Source organism: Phodopus roborovskii, unplaced genomic scaffold (assembly GCF_943737965.1).
Source record: "Phodopus roborovskii unplaced genomic scaffold, PHOROB, whole genome shotgun sequence".
Taxonomy (NCBI): domain Eukaryota; kingdom Metazoa; phylum Chordata; class Mammalia; order Rodentia; family Cricetidae; genus Phodopus; species Phodopus roborovskii.
The window spans coordinates 127,296-145,648 of NW_026126407.1; the positions used below are offsets into that span (position 1 = coordinate 127,296).

The window sequence follows — 18,353 nt, forward strand, 5'->3', positions numbered from 1 at the left end:
GCTGAGGGGCTGATAGACTTGGACACACAACAGCTGCCCAGGTCTCTCTAGAGACTTCCAGAAAGGCCTCTGTGGAGGGAGAAGGAGAACAGAATGGAGGATGATCCCTTCTCTTCATACTTGTTCACAGCACCTGCATTTGCTCAAAAGAGCCTGCTGACTTGCCAACTTGGTATGTGAGTGGGCTGCTGTTTGAGTATGACTGTCTCCTGTCCTCCCTGTCTGTGTTGGTCAATATACTCTATCTCCCATCTGGCTGTGACTCCATTGGATGCGGGCTCTCTACCTCTCCATCAGATGTCATTCTCCTGGGGCAAGGATTAGGTCAAACCTGGAATTTCCTGAGCTCAAAGGTTGTTGCCCGCCTTCCCATCCAGGTATCCCCCAGGACAAGAGGAGGTTCCCTCTTTAAAAATAGCAACCATTATGGCAGAGGGTTCTCTCTGGGAGCCGGCATTGCTTGCTTCTCAGCAGCCAACTTTAAAAGGATACCTTCTCTGAGAGACAGAACTGTCCTCTCCTTCAGTGTGTGCTCCTGGAGGTCACGGATGTTGCCCAGGAACTTCTATCACTATTCCAGGTACAAAGCCTGCCAAATGGTGCCCTCGGTGTGTTTTCTTTTTCTTTCTTCCTTCCTTCCTTCCTTTCTTTCTTTCTTCTTTTACTTTTATTTTTTTGAGACAGGTTTCTCTGTAGCCTTGGAGCCTGTCCTGAAACTTGCTTTGTAGACCAGGCTGGCCTTAAACTCACAGAGACTGCCTGTCTCTGCCACCCAAGTGCTGAGATTAAAGTTATGTGCCACCACCGCCAAGCCTGGGTGTGTTTTCTAAATGAATGAATGGACAACGAATGAATGGATGGGTGGCTAGATGGATGGTATCTTCATTCTTATGCTTTGCTCTATTTAACTTTATTCTCCCCTTACCTCCTATATATTCAAAACACACCCGAAGTCAGGCAGTGGTGGCACACGCCTTTAATCCCAGTACTTGTACTCGAGAGGAAGAGGTAGGTGCATCTCTGAGCTCAAGGCCAGTCTGGTTTACAGAGTGAGTTCCAGAAGAGCCAGGGCTATGCAGAGAAACTCTGTCTTGGACTCCCCCCCGCCACACACACAGAAGCCACACCTGAAAGATACTGAAGAAAAGCCACAAACGGGGGCAGGACAATAGCTGCTGCCAGTAGGGCTGTGATTTTAGAAGGTGGATCCGCAGCTATGTGACGGCCCAAGCCCTAACACCTGAGCTTGTTTGTTTGTTTCTCTCACCTTGTTTTCCAAGCTGGCTTCGGACTCCTAGACTTAAGCAATTTGTCATCTGTACAGCTAGAATCAGAGCTGTGTGTCACCATGTCCATCTTAACACACATTTTTTTTTTTTAAATGGTAAATGGGTGGGTGGGTGGGTAGGTGGATTCCATGCTCTCATGGGATCCCAAGCTCCCGCCCTGGTTTGTGGCCTGGACAATGAGGTAAGGTGACAGAGGATCTCACTGCTAGCACAGCTTTGGCTCTGTAGCTTTTGAACCAAGGGATCCTTCATTCAAGTCCTGATTAATTCATTCCACAAATATGTCTTCTGTGTCTCCTATACACCAGGGGACATGACTGATAATGAGGAGTGCCAGAATGCTTGGAAAACACAAAACAAGAAAGACAATGTCCTAGGAAAGACTTCCTTAAGTAAAGGACAATTGAGTGAACCTATGCCACGTTCCTAGAACACTATCTGTCAGAGAATACCTGCTCAATTCATTTTGTCAGATGAATGAACGTGTGCATGAATGAATGTATTTAAGGCAAGACATTAACACTGAATTGGTTCCTACCTGGGTCACAACAGAATACCCAGGTGAAGACGTACTTTCTCACAGCTCTGGAGTTGAGAGTACAAGGTCAAGGTGCTAGCAAGGAGGCTTCTGATGAGGCTGCCCTCCCCTGCTTACAGACAGCCATCTTCTGGATGTATACGGCTTCTTTTCTGTATGTGTCCAGACAAGGCGGAGGTAAAGAGGAGGAGAATAGAGGGACCGGATGTGTACTTTGGAGATTTTTTTTTCCTCTAGTAACTCCATCTGCTAGGGCCTCTATCTTTCTGGCTTCCTTCAACTTTTATTACTTTCTTAGAAGCTCTGTATTCTTTCGACTTAAGCACGAGGGGGGTGGAGACTCAATAGCTCCAGACAGAACAAGCTGCCTATACAAAAGGACAAATAGAGGAGGGGGCCACCCCTTGAAAGCACCCATCCTGTAATCCCAGCATCCTGAGAGGCACAGGCAAGAGGATCACGGAGCTACACACCCAAAGCCTATCTCTAAAGTAAATAAATTAATAAAAACCACAAATCAAGCAATAAACAAAGTTTCTGCCTCAGTCCAATAGTTTGCTGGTTTGGATTTCCACCCCAAGAGAAAAGAGGCTGCTGCCTGGACCCCGGCTTCTATGAACTAGACTGGCAAATCAATTAGCTTCTTTGCGTTTTAGCTTCCGTGGTCTGCTAAAGTTGACAAGAGTCGCTGCAGTGAACAGTGTGAAAGACCGCAGTCTGCAAGCAATGGAGAAGAGGAGTCCTTCTTGTGATTTCACTTGCACTCCAGCCTGACTCTCTCCTCCGAACACCAGAGGGCACTGTGGCCGGCAGCTGCTCCGCTACACGAACGCCTAGGCTCCATCCCTCCGCCTCGCTTCTCCTCCACGTGGGGACGCAGGATGGCGGACGCTGTAGCACTGGGTGTACGTGCACAGGGCGGGGACGTCGGGTCTCCGCTTGGGGTCCCCAGGCCCGAGGGAGGCGGAGTGGGGACTGACCGCTTCCCGGCTTTTTTGTGCAGGACGACGCGGCGGTGGACGACGTGCAGCGGCTGCTCGTGCAGTTCCAGGATGAGGGCGGCCAGCTGCTGGGCTCCCCCTTCGACGTGCCTGTGGACATCACACCGGACAAGCTGCAGCTCGTGTGCAACGCGCTACTGGCCCAGGTGAGCACACCGAGGCGAGGCCTCGCTGTTTCGGGGACCCCCCCTCCCAGTACTGCTCACCTACAGTAGTTGGCGTGGATCGGTTCCTGGAAAAAGGTTCTCCACGCCGACCCACCTGCGGACAGGCTGTGTTTTGAATTCATCGGATGTAGTATTTCCGTGACTCCTTGTCACAGCCCAACATAAGTATCCCCATTATACAAAGAAGCCCAGCCTGATTATTCTCCTGCTGGTACGCAGTAGTTGTTGAGCATCGGAAACCAGATCGGTCTGACCAGATTCAAAATCTGTCCTCTTAACCTTTCTGCCCGTGTTACTGGTGTTGCCCTGTGTTGGGGAGGAATTGGAGGCTTACTTACAGATGCAGCTAGTGGACCCCCACCCTCTTATCGTGGTATGTGTTTCTTTTGTTTATTTAATAATTAACTTTTGTGTGCATTGGAGTGAAGCTGTCAAATCCCCTGGAACAGGAGCTACAGACAGCTGTAAGCTGCCATGTGGGTGGGTGCTGGGAATTGAACCCTGGTCCTCTACAAGTGTAGCCAGTGCTTTTAACCTCTGAGCCATCTCTTCAGCCTATGGTCCGTGTTTTTTAACCATCCCTTTAACCATTCGTTTTACAGGTGCAGCATAGTGTTAGTAATTTCCAAAACCATATGCGATGCTGTGTATGGACTTAAAAATGCCAAGAACCTAAATTAGTAGTTAAGGTTAGGGCTATGAGCTCATTGCTTATTTGCACTAAGCATCTTTTTAATCCACCAAATGGGGATATTAATGTTTACTTCCCTGTGTTCTGAGATGCAAATAAAGGATTCCAAAATTCTTCGAGTGATCATCGATCACTCGAAGGTCATGCATGGTGGGGAATAGTGAAGGTATCCCAAGCATGGTGGCCGGAAGAAGACAGCCTCATCCTGCCACAGCTCCTGGCAAGCTGGCTTTCCCCAGGGCAGGGGCTCATCCTTCTATGGCCAAGTTGCTCTTTACTCCATTTTTCTTGCCCTCAGGAGGAGCCCTTACCCCTTGCTTTCTATGTACACGATGCTGAGATTGTGTCCTCCCTGGGGAAGACGCTGGAGTCCCAGTCTGTGGAGACAGAGAAAATCATAGACATCATCTACCAGCCCCAGGCTATCTTCAGAGTCCGTGCTGTGACGCGGTGCACCAGCTCATTGGAGGGTCACAGCGAAGCAGTGATTTCTGTGGCCTTCAGCCCTACAGGAAAGTAAGGACATCAGCAGAATCACTGGGATGTGGAGAGGTAGCCTCTGAGTGGGGTAGAGAGAGCCCTCCCAAGCTGTGGGTCTTAGGCTGCCTGCCATAGACTTGAGGTCTAGACTCAAATTGAAAGTAAGAGATTTTCAGCCAGGCATTGGTGGCTTACACCTTTAATCCCAGCACTCGGGAGGCAGAGGCAGGTGGAAGCCAGCCTGGTCTACAGAGCAAGTTCCAGTACAGGCTCCAAAATAATACAGAGAAACCCTGTCTTGTGGGGGTGGGGGGGGGAGATTTTATTATGGTTTGGTCCACAAAGGCTAAGGATTCCTGCCTGGAAAAAGCCCATCTTTGATCTCTGGAGATTTGAACTACCCCTTTCTTTCCAAGTTGTGTTACTTAAAACAAGTCAGATTTCTGCATCTGTTACTTCTCTGTGGAAGTGAATCGTTTCTTTTCACAACACTCCCAAGAATGTGAACAGTTGACCTGGGTGTGGTGGCCTTCAATCCCAGCACTTGGGGTGGTAGTGCACATCTTTGATCCCAGCACCAGGAGGCAGAGGCAGGTGGTCTACAGAGTGAGTTCCAGGACAGCCAGGGCTGCACAGAAAAATCCTGTCTCAAAAAAAGAAAAAGAAAACAATCAAACCCTGCTTATAACTGTAGCTGTTCCTGTCGGAGGAAGTGAGAAGTGGTGGTCTCCTGGGGCCTTTCTAGGTGGCATCAGTGTCCTGTTTGTCCTTCTCAGGGGAGGAGAGTCTGTTCCCAGAAGATGGTTGGCTAGGCAGCAGGAATGCTCATGTGCAGTGTCTCAGGGTGGGGCCCACCACTGCAGCAGTCAAGCGGCCTCTCTTCCCCAGGTACCTGGCCAGTGGTTCTGGAGACACCACTGTGCGCTTCTGGGATCTCAGCACTGAGACACCGCATTTCACGTGCAAAGGTCAGTGGGCATTTAGCCATTTCAGGGGTCTTAATGCATGCCAAGTGGCTGGCTCTGTAGCTTCTGGTAGGACTCAGAAGAATCCAACCCACTGGCATCCTTTTCCTTAGAAACAAGCAGCTACTGGACCAGTGTGGTGTGGAGGGAGGGGCTGAACCATTGCTAGCATGAGACTTCCTGACTTGAAGTCAACAAGGGTTTTCAGACTTTAGCATAGATCAGAATCACCTGGAGGGCTTATTGAACTACAAGATGCTAGACACCACCCACACTCCACATTCCCCAGAGCATTTCTTTCTGCAGCTCGAGGGTGGGGCCTGAGTGCATTTCTAAGAAGTTCTAGGTTCTGCTGCTGGTCTGGGGACCACATAGAGGAGTCCATTGCTGGGTATTAGTCCCTATCTAAACTTTAGTTTTTGCATCTGGAGAATAAGGGTGACTCTTGCTTTTCATCCTAGAGCTGGTATAAGAAGGGACAGTGAGTATAGAAACACCCTGTCCTATATGTCAAGTACGGACTTAAAGAAAGTGGCCATGCTACCCACAGTAAGCTGCACAGCTGTAGCTCTTGGGTTGTGTTTTTCTCCCTCGCCTCTCCTTTAGTTCAGTTCATTTGACAGTTGGCTAACGGTTTTCAGTGTGTCATACACTGCTAGGCACTGCTAGGCTAGTGATAAAGATGAATGGAGCTCTGTCTCCCTCCCCCACTTTTTATAGGACACCGGCACTGGGTCCTTAGCATATCCTGGTCCCCAGATGGCAAGAAACTGGCCTCGGGCTGCAAGAATGGCCAGGTAGGAGACATCTGGATGAATGAGCAGAGAATGGCCTCTGGGATCTTGAAGGGTGTGTTGGGGGTGTACCTGGGAGATGTTTATTGGGGCGGGTATAGAAAGTCATTTTATGAGCTTCTGCCTTTCAGATTCTCCTGTGGGACCCAAGCACAGGGATGCAGGTGGGCAGGACCCTGACTGGCCACAGCAAATGGATCACAGGCCTGAGCTGGGAGCCCCTTCACATGTAAGTGACAGGCCGAGACATGAACCGGGATATAAGCTGCCCCCTTCCCTTGCTCGCTACAGAGACATTTTCTGAAGAGAGTGAGAGAAACATCCAGATGTCAGTGACAGCTTGCTTGGCCTTCCATGGCCACACCCCCGCTGCTTGGAGGTGGCTGTTCACCATGGATCTGAGCACAGCCCTGCTATGCAATCAGAAAGCTGTCAAGAAATTATCCTCAGCCTCTGAGTCAGGCATGAGACAGGCTATGACCAGGCACTGCTGCGTCAGACCTGAGGTTGCATTTTCCCCTTTCACCAGGAACCCCGAGTGCCGTTATGTGGCCAGCAGCTCCAAAGATGGCAGCGTTCGAGTCTGGGACACAACTGCAGGCCGCTGTGAACGCATCCTCACGGGGCACACGCAGTCCGTCACCTGCCTCCGCTGGGGAGGGGACGGGCTCTTATACTCTGCTTCCCAGGACCGCACCATCAAAGTCTGGAGGGCCCATGATGTAAGGGCTGGTGGGATTCAGAAGCTGGTCTCATGAGTCATGGTTGCTGGTGCCAGTCACAAACCTGGTATCAATGGGTCTGGTGTTTCCAGAATTATGAGTCCAGCCAGTGCTTCTGGAACAGCAGCTCAGTAGTTAGTGCTGCAGTGTTGTGGGGATTCTGGGAGGTTGTAGAGTTAGTTGTGTGCCACCTACCACATCTCAAACACATTTGCCTAAGTAAACCCTTTTATCCTGATGTACTTCTCTGCCCAGAAACAGGCCAATACTCTGGCTTCTTAAACGAAGAGGAGCTTGAGCCTCAGGCAGGTGTGGTTTGACTGAGGCAACCATGCATGAGTGATGAATTCCTAGGTTTCTGATCTAGTCCCATGTTGTCCATCCCATGGTGGTATATGATCTCTCTGCCTGACTCTAGGGTGTGTATCTGTGTATGTCTGACCTGTCTCCTTCTGCCCTAGGGTGTGCTGTGCCGGACTCTTCAAGGTCATGGCCACTGGGTGAACACCATGGCACTTAGCACAGACTATGCCCTGCGCACAGGAGCCTTTGAGCCTGCTGAAGCCACAGTGAATGCCCAAGACCTAAAGGGGTCCTGTGAGTGAGAGGGGAGGGGAGAAGGCTGCCTGGGAAGGAGCCAGTTCTTCAGCCTAATGGGCAGATGTCTAACCAGTCTTGTTCTCTCCCTCTCCCTCCCCCCCACACTTGGGTACCTGGACAGTGAAGGAGCTGAAGGAGAAAGCATCAAGCCGATACAACCTTGTGCGGGTATGTACCACCAGCATGCAACCCCAGCTCAGGACTTTTTGGGGGATAGAGAGTGCGTTCCAGACAGGATTTTTCTATATAGCCCTGCTGTCCTGGAATTAATCACTTGGGCTTCTTCCTTCTAGCACCCCAGCTCATGGTTCATATCCCAAAAAGTTGTTCTCGGTCATCGTTCCTTACTATCTTCAGATCTTAAAAAGTTGGGCCTCATTTAACCTTTATTATCTTATTTATATTTCCTTGTTGTTTAAAGGACACATTTACATGATCTAAGGTTTAATAGATACAAAAAGATAATGAAACATCTTATCTTTCACACAGTCACGCATCCCTTCTGGAAGCATCCAGTGTTAACAGTATGGCAGTTCATGTACTCAGTATGCACAGAGAGTATGAGGAAAGAGTTACAAAAGGCATCCCCTTTTAGCACCATTCTGTACATTGGTTTGTATCTTAGGACTCCTTCCACCAATGTATGGAATTCCTTCTCCTTATGGGCTAACCTGTAGTTTCATGTGGGCTTGTGTCCCTTCCAGGCCTCATTTCCCTGGTTCTGTCGCTGTGTGAATAGCTAGTATCATACTGCATCCAACATGGTGTGCTTTCTTGCCCAGGGCCAAGGCCCAGAGAGGCTGGTATCTGGCTCAGACGACTTCACCTTATTCCTGTGGTCCCCAGGAGAAGACAAGAAGCCCCTCGCACGGATGACGGGACACCAGGCCCTCATCAACCAGGTGCTCTTCTCTCCTGATTCCCGAATGGTGGCCAGTGCCTCCTTTGACAAATCCATCAAGCTGTGGGATGGCAGGACGGGCAAGTGAGTACAGGGATGGGGGCTGTCCCTCGTAGCAGTGTGGAATAGCATGAGCTCGGTGTAACCACTTACTTCTTTGTAGCGTTGGTGGAGTCTGATTTCCTCAGCCCACGCCTCTCTCTGACACCTATGAACTTGGATTAGTAAGATGGAATCTTTAGGACCAGCACTAAATGTTAGGGCAGGCCAGCCACAGGGCCAGGGATGCAGCAGCAACCCTCAAAAGGGTAAGCAGTAGCTAGGTCTGTGTTGTTCCTCTTGTGTTGCCCACACCCCAGTGGCACCAGCATTTCTTGACAGAAATGCAAAATGTAGGTAGGAGTCTAGAGAGTGGCTCAGCAGCTAAGAGCGTGTACTGCTCTTGCAGAGAACCCAGGTTTAATCCCCAGCACCCACATTGTGAGGCTCACAGCCAGCCACCTCTGTCCAGCTCCAGAAGGACCCTATGTCTCTGACCTCCAGTCATGTAGTTACTTAGAAATAAAAATGCATCTCTTTTAAAAGTTAAAAATGAGATATGGTACCCTCTTCTGCCACGCAGATAGAACACTCTTATACATAAAATAAATAGATCTTTAAAAATGCAAATGAGGACTCCAGATCTTATGAATCAGAGTCTGCATTTTATAAGATCAGCTAAAGTCTGAGAGGGGGTTGTGGTGCACCAGCAATTATTGGGTTGGAAAAGCGTGTGTATGGGAGCAGAGAAGGAATTTCCGTCATTGTGTATTTTCATACAGTTCTTTGAAATGATAATTCAGTTCCTTTAGGAAACCAGGAATTACCTGCCTTTAATCCCAGCACTCAGGTGGCAGAGACAGGTGGATCTCTGTGAGTTTAAGGATAGCCTGGTCTACAGAGTGAGTTCCACAGAAACTGTCTCGAAAAATCAAAAGAAAAAAGGCCAGGAAACTTAGTCCCAGGCCTAATGGCTTATCCAGACATCACAGCTAGATGCTATTAACTTGAAAGCTCCAGCTGGGCCTGGCCCACTGTTTCTCCGTACCACCTGTCAGCTGGCACCTATTGTGTTGGAGGACACCAGGCAGATGGGCTAAGCAGGTGGCACATTGGGTTCAGACGTGCAGAGTTGCACGAGTCTGGAGGCTCAGCAGGAGGGTGCCTCAGAGCAACTTAGCAAAAGAAGTTTTACACAGTAGTAATGGCCAGTGATGATTAAAATGGTCTAGCGTGGGCCCAGGCAATGCTAACAGGTTGCCAAGGTAAAGAACCACTGTTGTGAGTATAGAGAACCTGTTGAAGATCTAATAATCTGTTGCTGGCTTCCCCTGACTCAGGTACTTGGCTTCCCTTCGTGGCCACGTGGCTGCTGTGTACCAGATTGCCTGGTCAGCAGACAGCCGGCTGCTGGTCAGTGGCAGTAGTGACAGCACACTGAAGGTGTGGGATGTGAAGGCCCAGAAACTGGCCACTGACCTGCCTGGCCATGCTGATGAGGTATGGTTGACCCCATGGGGGCTGGGATTAGCCCTCGCCCTGGCTCTTAGCCTTACCACTGCACTGTCCAACCTCTTCCTCCATTTAGGTATATGCTGTCGACTGGAGTCCAGATGGCCAGAGAGTAGCAAGCGGTGGGAAAGACAAGTGCCTCCGGATGTGAGTGGGGGTGTGGTAAAAACCGGTGTTCGGTTCTCCTGGCCTCTGCTTTGCCATGGCATGGAATTCAGAGGGGGTATCTTTGTGCTCTGGAGGGAGAGCATGGGGGGCCTGATTCTCCATGGGGGGCAGAGCTACGGGTTATAGCTTGGGGGAACCTGCAGGTCTCCACAGTGCAGCAGTAGGTTCCCCATTAGGATATCAGGCTTTGCACTTGGGCCCTGGGTTCAAATCCTAGACAGGAACAGCACCTCTCTAGACAGGAGGGTCACAGAGAACACTGACACCTAAAGCATTCTGCTTGTGGCAGCAGCAACTTGATGATTGGTGGTGGGCACTGCAGGATCACAGGGAAGGAGAGAGGTGTGTGTGTGTGTGTGTGTATGCGTGTATGCTTGTGCGCACGCGCGTGTGCGTGAAGAGCTAGAGCAGGTGCCAAGCTCTCTACAGGGCTGTAGATAGCATAAATCCCTCCCGTGACTCCCACAGATGGAGAAGGTGAAGAATTCTACAGCTTCCTGACCTTTGCCTGGACTCAGCCTCTGCCAGAGACCAAAGAATGCAGGTGGCCATCTGCCGAGGACGGTGATCTACATGTGACAGTCATCGAAGTTACAACCTGGAGCTAAGCCATGGTCACTTCTGGCTGGTACTAACAGCAGTGGGAAAAGCCAGGCCTCTGGTTTCCATGTCCTTTTTCCAAGTGTCAACTGTGCAGGCCCACACCCTCGGCTGTGTGGCCAAATAAATTTTGTGTTTGTGTTGCAGCTTCTTGTCCTAGAACCCCCATGATCAGTTGAGGACCCTGAGCAGGTCCATCTGACCTCTCCCTTGCACTGTATGACAGCAGCCCATGCACCCTAGCTTCCCATCCTGCCACTTCACAGCAAGCAAGAGAACAGTGTGATGGTAGCCATAAGAAAGGCTAAGGCTGTGCTATCTATGGTCACACTGGCCATGCACCTGTTTGCGCCAACTAAAATTACTCACATCTAGAGACATGGACTCCAGCATTAGGAAACGGTCTAGCCACTGCCTCTCCTGGCATTCTGCCTGAGGCCCTGCCACATCCCTAGCACTGTGCTAGGCCCTCAGGCTAGAGAAGGCCAGGACCATCCCAGAGGACTCACCTAGAAGGGGGGCAGTGGTGTGGGACACTAGCTGATGTGGGCATGGTATGATAAGGAACTAGGCTCTCTGAGCACCTTGAAGGAATGAAGGGTATCCCAGTATTTCAGGCCTTGACTGAGACCTTTGCGCTGCAAGAACCTGCCTTCATTTTCTCTTGCAGTAAATCATGAGCTGGGGGACTCGGCACTGCCTGTTCACAGTCTCCAGTCATCTGTGGAGGGATTTCTGCATCTGCCTGATACTGGATCCGTATGCTTCCCACCTCCATTTGGGGCTTTTAGAGTTTTGTATATCAATCAGCTTCCCCTCACACATAAGAATAGGTTTGCAGAAGGCTGGAAAAATGGCTCAGCTCTTAAGAGCACTGGGTGCTCTTCCAGACGTCCTGAGTTCAATTCCCAGCAACCCCATGGTGGCTCACAACCATCCTTAATGAGATCTGGTGCCCTCTTCTGGCCTGCAGGTGTACATGCAGGCACAACACTATACATACTTTTTTTTTTTTTTTTTAAACAAAAAAGGACTGCAGGAGAGGCACAGGGAACCACCTGTGTTTGGTGTCAGTCACTTCTGTGTCACAGTGACCCTGAGCCTATGCCTGAATGGCATCAGGAGACAGTGACCTGTTTGTGCCAAAGCTAGGATCTTAGTCTTGAATGTCAGCCTGTCCTTGTTCTCCTGTTAGATTGTTGGTTCTGACAAGAGGTCAGTATTGTGGCTCAGCTCAGGTTTATAGCAACAGGAAGCAGACTTTCAGGGTATTAGATGGGCCTTCAGTTCTTTAATGAGGGACCTGGAACCAGCCCAGGTCAGGGAGGAAGGAGGGTGCCTACCAGCTGTTGGGTAGTGGCTGAGCCTGGCCCAGCCTAAGGTGTCTCTAGGTGAATGGGGCTCATGTCTATCCTTGACCCAGACCCAAGGGTGAGGTTCTAGTGCGTCTGCCCCAGGTCCTTAGCTGACAGGGTAACTAGCGGGTTCTTTGGCTTGGTGCTTAGTGGTACAGTACATCTCACAGTTATGGTTCCTGAGGACCCAGGGCCAAGGCTGACAGTGGGCAAGGTATAACCTCGACCCACGCCTAATATGGATATAGGTATTCCAGATCCTCCAGCCTCCGCATCTCCTCCATTGCCATGGACACGGTTTTCCTCTGGGGTTGTTTGCGCTGCACAGTGACCTGGATGGGATTGTTCTCAGGAAAGCTGTTGAAGTCAGTAGGTACAGTTGCAAACTGAAATAAAACAAGCACCCTCAGGATGCCCTCCCAGGCCAGAGTCTGGCTCTTCACACGCATCTCCATCACCCTCTTGCTGCTAAATGACACCTTAGTCTCATGCAACACAGTCATTGTGGGATTCTCTCTACTCTAGGCCCCTGACAACCTGCGAGCTGTTCCTTTTGGTCTCTTCCCGTTTTTCTCCTCAATTCCTGGTCCGTTCACATTTAATAGAATTGAGGTATATGAGAATTCATGTCTTTGGAAATGGACCCTGTGGCAATAGTACTACAATTATCAGTTTGCATTTCTAATGGGCCCTGAATAACTTAACCCCTAAACCTGCCAGAAGACAGCAATCTGGAATTAATGCTTGTGGGCCCAGGCATAAGCAAGCAAGGACATGGGGGTGGAAGGTGAGGAGGGGTTGTCCAGCCTTCTCTTTGGTCTCCCGCTTGTACTTTCTGAGCTATCTGAGCCCATGGTTCTATCCTTTGACACCTTAACTGTCTGGGTCGGACTTCTCTCCCTCGCTCTGGGCCTTTCTGCTGCCAGGACTTACTTTGTAGGGTTTGCACCACTTCCCCACCCCGGCTGTGTTGGCCGCACGGACAGTGAGGCAGTAACTCGTGTTCGGCTTCAGCTCCATCAGCTTGACGGTGGTACCCAGGATCTTGTTGAAGATCCAAGGGCGGTTCTTGATCTTGGGCATCTCCTTGTCACTCTGCTTGGTTGACTCCTGCAGCAGGACCTGGTAGAAACTGACCTGCTGCTTGCCCACAGTGTAAGTCCAGGAAATCTAGGGGAAGAGAGAGCCCAGGCCTCCTCAGGTCTGGCCTGGCCCTCAGGGATAGGTCACAGTGGCACTTCCATTCCTGTTCCAGGCCTGGAAGAAAGTGCAACCAGCACATGCCCAGCAGCCCCGGGAAAGGGAGGAGCTCCACCAGAGGGCGCTCTTTATCCCACAGACCTACTAAATGGTCAGGTCAGCTGAAAGCCACCTATGGAAACCATCTTTTCCACCTGCAGAGAGTGTCACACAGCAACTAAACGACAGACTAGAAGCCTGACTCAACAGCTGAGACTTAACCATATTGTTTCCATTGCCTGGAATTATTTAAACAACGAACATTAGCAGACCTCCTTCAAACCCTATAGGAATGGAGCCTGGTAGTCTAGATATTGACAAAGTGGCCTGTAGGAGCATGACAGTCCGTAGTCCGTGGTTAGAAGCTGTGACACACTGAGGCTGCTACTCACTTCTACACTTTCCAGTTCCAGCCATTGCTCAGCTGGAAGTAAGCTTTCTCTCTGAACCCCTGAGAAACTCTAAGTCTCCTCTGCATTGAGCAGGGAAGCAGTGAGCTCATTTCACCTTGCACTAAAGCTCCATAGACACCACTGTCCTCCTTCCCTAAACCATTAACTTGAAGTCCGAATGCAGTGGTGAGGCCTTCAAGCTCCCCACACACCCCCACACGGTAAGCCTTGCCAAGAGAAAAACATACCACAGCTGTGGAATCGCCAACAGTGTGTTCACAGATGAAGGGGGCATCTGGCACATCCATGACCACAGAAGACTCAGAGCGTGTTGAGGAGGTGTCTGTGTCCAGTGCAGGGTTGTCAAGGTCCAACAGGCTTCTGGGGGCCATATGGCCCTTAGGTGAGAGGGGACAGATGGCCAGATTCTCTTTTTCTGTGTTCTTGGATAGTGACGATAAACTGAGTTTGTTTAGCTCACCCTCCAGCATCCCTGCAAAGAAGCTGCTGTTGGGCTGAGTCACGGCCAGTTTGACGGGGTTCAACAGAGTGGATGATCTGGGGGACATACTAGTGTCATCTGAGCTGAATTCCGAATCTTCCACTGGCATCTGCTTCCTGGAGTGGGAAGGATATGGATATCAGATGAAGGATATCCCAATCCATCCAGCCTGAGGAACCCTGGACACATGGCTTAGGGGTTCACTTTACCAGCATAACCAACTGTGGAGTAGCTTGGAACACACTACAGGTAAAACTAATAGTCTATATTATGTGTAACATGTATATTGGAGGGATGCTCTTGTTCTCCTGGGTGTAGTGGCACAAACATGTAATCCTAGCACTCAGGATTACTGAAACTGTAAGCAAGCCCACAGTTAAATGCTTTCTTCTATAAGCTTAAAGTAACTAAGACATCCCCCATTCTTATGTTACCAAGAGTAATATATTACACTTTTATTTGTTCTCATCCAACTTCAGAAATTAAGGCATATTGACATTACTAAAACCCCTGAATGCTTCTCTTCCACCACATATCATCTGGTATGTTATTCACTATGTGTTGTCGTCGTCGTAGGCTTGCTGCATATATATATATATATATCCAAGGCAAGACATATTACTTTACATGTCTTTAGACTATGTGTAAATAAGCGGCATCATCCAGCACATGCCTATCCAAAACTTGGGTTTTGCTCTGTGTTGTGTTTTGATTGGTCTGTGCTGATACATGTAGCAGAGGCTTCAGCCATTTTGTCTATCTCATGCTCTTTTGTGACATGAATATTTGTTACTTTTAACTTATTTTTATGTGTGTTGATGATACCACATGCATGTATGTAGAAGACAGATGGCACTGGTTCTCTGGAACTACAGCTACAGATAGTTGTGACTTCATGTGGATGCTGGGAAGACCAGCCAATGCAATGAAGTACTGAACCATCTCTCTAGTCCCTGGATGGATGTGTGTATTGTTGCTGTTCTTTGCTATTAGAAAGAAAATGATGACTCTGCATTGTCTTGCTGATGAAATGCACCAGTCCAAAAAGAATAGCTTTCAAATCCTTAAAAACAACAGCTTTGACCCATCGGTACATGCAACTCAAAGTAAACATCACAGACTGACCCTTCCCCTGTGATGTGCTCTGGGACTTCTGATTCTCTGTCTAATCATTATTACCATTCTGGTTTCTACCAGCTAAGATTTCCTGGCCCGTAAAGAGGACCCAATCTAAATTAGTCTGGTGGTTCAGATTCCACCTGCTGTTTGCTTCCTGGGCCATATGAAACTCCCTCTCTGGGCTCTAACCCACCAACCTCCTGATAAATCTGGATTGGTCAGGAACATCCAGCCCTCATCCCAACACTAGTCCTTGAAGGACATTTGGGGCAGATGTTGTTTTTCTTTAAGTTCTGTATTTGTAGGCTGAAGTGTCAGGATGCACACACCTTTTAACCCAGCACTCAGAAGGCAGAGCCAGGTGAGTCTCATGAGTTCGAGGCCAGCCTGTTCTACAGAGTGAGTTCCAGGACAGCCAAAGCTACACAGAGAAACTCTGTCTCAAACAGACAACAACAAAACAGAGTTCCCTACTGGAAATGCTGGTGCAAAAGGGTCCTAGAAGGCTGCTTGCTGTACACACCTCTTTCCTGACTTCTACAGCAGCCCTGAGGATGGGTGTTAGCCTGGGAACTTGGCTGAGACCATATACCTAAGGGGTAGAACTTGGATTTGGACTCAGGACTCCTTGCCTTAGATAACCCCCCCCCCCAATAAATCATGAGGTTTCCTACAAACAATGGTCATTTTAGGCAGGCCATGCTAGCTAATGGTGACCCCTGATGATGAATGCATACCTCTCTCTAAACCAGGATATGGTCTGTGGATCCCAGTGAAAACTAAAGTAGGGAACTTTTTTATGAGAAATTATTATGAAGGATTTCAAGACTGGAGCTGGAGAGATGGCTCAGTGGTTAAGAGCACTGGTTGCTCTTGTAGAGGACCTGAGTTCATTGCCAGCGCTTATGTGGTGGCTCAAGATGGTGACAGCATAACATTAAACTAAGCCCAGGGCCCGTTCATGAGTCACCATGATTGAAACTGTGTACTGTTCCCTCAGTCATCACCTTCTCTAGGAGGTCTCCCTTTCACTTTGTCCCAAGCTATACTAAGCCCTCTGAAATCCCCTCTGGTTTCTCATGGTGCTCTGTGATAGCATTTACCAGGCTGTGCTGTACCAACCCTCTTTACTGCCTGGTCCCCCACAACCAACAACACTCACAGTAGACCTGGTGTTCTTTGCAGGCAGGGACTATGCTTCCCAGCTTTGCATTACCAACTTAACACAAGGTTCTATTTATCACTGAGAGGAAAAGAATTTAGTGGCATGAAGTAGAGGAAACCCTCTACTTACTAAGAGGGCCAGTGGGTCTCAGCTGGATGGTAGGCAAGGACAATCCAGTGGGAGAAATTAAGGGGGAAAGTCTGGGATGGGTCAGAGTGCTGGTGGTGAGCACCTAGCAGAACAAGGGAGCACCGTATGTAACCAATCCAGAAAGGTCTCCTAGAGATGGCAGCCTGCATGCGCTCAGAACAGATATGGGGTGCAGGGCATGTGGGGAACCTGCTGTCTTGCTCTTCCCTGAGGGCCCCCAATGTGGGCTGCACAGCTTCCCCAGCCTTTGGAAGGAGGACCCAGAATTGTATCTTACATGGCATTGGTGGTGTCTTCCTTTAAGCAGTTGACCAAGCTGTGTTTTGAGGAAAGCGGGAGGCCTTTGGTAGCCATGGACCGGTTCATAAACTTGGGGTTTGGACAGGGCTTCGGCAGTTGGTCAACCACATTTATAACATTGAGGGGTTTCTTCTTCTTCTGTACAGCCTCCTCCCCATCCCCCACTTTACAGAGCACCTCTGTTGCCATCTGGTGTGGGTGGGACCAGAGCCTTCACCACCGTGCAGGACAACCAACTGGCAGAGAGCAGAGAGAAACTGAGGCAAAAGTCCCACCCTTAGTTTGGGTGGGATGGGTGTCCAATGAGCTGACTTCACAATCATCACAAGGTGTAACAATTAGGGGCCAGTCTCCCCTTGATGTGAGGTTTGCTGTGCAGCCAGACAGACCAAAAGCCTGTGTCAGCAGTGGGGTAGAGCCAAGAAACAGACTTCATGGCTCCTTCCAGCATACACGGCCCTTTCTAGGCACATTTGTGGCCACAGCTGCTCTGTCTCCTGTGCCCTTTAAAGCTGTCCCGGAAGGAGGAGCAGGCTAGTGACAGAAAAACACCACCTGGGCTGAGCCACAAAGCCTTTAAAGAGGATGGCTTTGCCTACTGATGCTAAGGCTCTCTGTTCTGACATCTAAGCTGGAAATCTCAGTGTGGCCAGTAGCACAGGCACAGTGAAAGATTCCTGTGGGTTGCAGCTCACAGAGAAGCTGACTTTAGTGCTAGAATTCCAAATACCCTGAAAAAAGACACAGTATTGAACATGGGGAAATATTTCTCAAAACGGGCCAGACTTCTCTACATAGAGAGAGCCCAAGGTAGAAAGTGCACCCACAACTTCCGGGGAGGGGAGAGAGCAAGTCCAGTAACACTGGCTTTGCAGTTGGATGTGGACTTGAGATTCAATTCTGTGCCTACTAGCTGTGTAACTCAGAATAAATGTCTTACTGAACCCCAATTCCTTCAACTACAAGATACAAAGAAAAACAGAACCTCGTTCATAGGTTTGTGAAACTGCTTTATTTCTTCCACTGGATGTGGTAAAGGACATTTCAAAATAGTAAGCTATGTTTTATATGCTCCAAATACTCAGGCATTTACTCCCATTAAAATCTTTGGGAAATGTCTGGTGGTGGTATACATCTTTATTCCCAACACTCAGGAGGTGCCCAACCATGGATGCACAGATAAATCATGTATCGAGAAATAAAAAACCTTCAGAAAATATGGGGCTAGAGAAATGGCTTAGCAGTTAGGAGCACTGGATGTTCTAGAGGACCAGGGTTCATAACACAGTACCTACAAGGTGGCTTACAACTATCTGTAACTCAAGTCCAAGGGTATCAGACCCCCCCTCTTCTGGCCTCCTTGGGCACCAGTCATACAAGAGGTACACAGACATGCAGGCAAAACACCTATATACATAAGTTAAAGTTTAAAATAATCTTTTTTAAAATACAGGGGTGCAGGTGCCCTCTGTGAACTTCCCTGGACCATACAATCTGTAATGATGCGAACTGATTCCTTCCTGTTGTCTGTCTCCCTAACATGAATGCTACTAGAAGGCAGGTATACTTCATTCAGTAAGTAGGGTAAGTTTATCCTTAGCATTGAGAACAGGATGGGGTAGGGGTGCGGGTTGGGGGTGGGTGGGGTGGGTGGAGAGTGGGGA

The 18,353-nt window shown here is 49.2% G+C and overlaps 2 protein-coding genes across 2 annotated transcripts; one reads left to right on the plus strand and one right to left on the minus strand.

Annotated features, from left to right (window-relative positions):
* The first annotated feature begins 1,425 nt into the window (after positions 1-1,425).
* Positions 1,426-10,613, plus strand: Nle1 (notchless homolog 1). Its single transcript, XM_051181467.1, has 14 exons — positions 1,426-1,470; positions 2,622-2,758; positions 2,806-2,974; positions 3,985-4,202; positions 5,055-5,134; positions 5,852-5,928; positions 6,057-6,154; positions 6,455-6,647; positions 7,109-7,244; positions 7,369-7,415; positions 8,030-8,232; positions 9,528-9,687; positions 9,776-9,846; positions 10,336-10,613. The coding sequence occupies exons 1-14, from the start codon at positions 1,426-1,428 to the stop codon at positions 10,346-10,348; spliced, it is 1,647 nt and encodes a 548-aa protein (XP_051037424.1). The 3' UTR covers positions 10,349-10,613.
* A 1,125-nt stretch (positions 10,614-11,738) lies between these two features.
* Positions 11,739-16,954, minus strand: Fndc8 (fibronectin type III domain containing 8). The gene is made up of 4 exons (XM_051181471.1): positions 16,667-16,954; positions 13,702-14,071; positions 12,756-12,992; positions 11,739-12,208 (listed from the first exon to the last, which is right to left on the minus strand). Exons 1-4 carry the CDS (start codon positions 16,876-16,878, stop codon positions 12,056-12,058), a joined length of 972 nt encoding a protein of 323 aa, XP_051037428.1. The 5' UTR covers positions 16,879-16,954; the 3' UTR covers positions 11,739-12,055.
* Positions 16,955-18,353: the final 1,399 nt, after the last annotated feature.

Excerpts from the sequence above, each read along its gene's own strand:
- Nle1 (XM_051181467.1), top strand. The coding sequence starts at position 1,426 with ATGGGATCCCAAGCTCCCGCCCTGGTTTGTGGCCTGGACAATGAG. Across the intron at positions 4,203-5,054 it reads GCCTTCAGCCCTACAGGAAA|GTACCTGGCCAGTGGTTCTG; the intron begins GTAAGGACATCA and ends TCTCTTCCCCAG. Across the intron at positions 6,648-7,108 it reads AAGTCTGGAGGGCCCATGAT|GGTGTGCTGTGCCGGACTCT; the intron begins GTAAGGGCTGGT and ends CTTCTGCCCTAG.
- Fndc8 (XM_051181471.1), bottom strand. The coding sequence starts at position 16,878 with ATGGCAACAGAGGTGCTCTGTAAAGTGGGGGATGGGGAGGAGGCTGTA. Across the intron at positions 14,072-16,666 it reads GAAGACACCACCAATGCCAT|GAAGCAGATGCCAGTGGAAG; the intron begins GTAAGATACAAT and ends TTCCCACTCCAG. Across the intron at positions 12,209-12,755 it reads AGTGGTGCAAACCCTACAAA|TTTGCAACTGTACCTACTGA; the intron begins GTAAGTCCTGGC and ends GTTTTATTTCAG.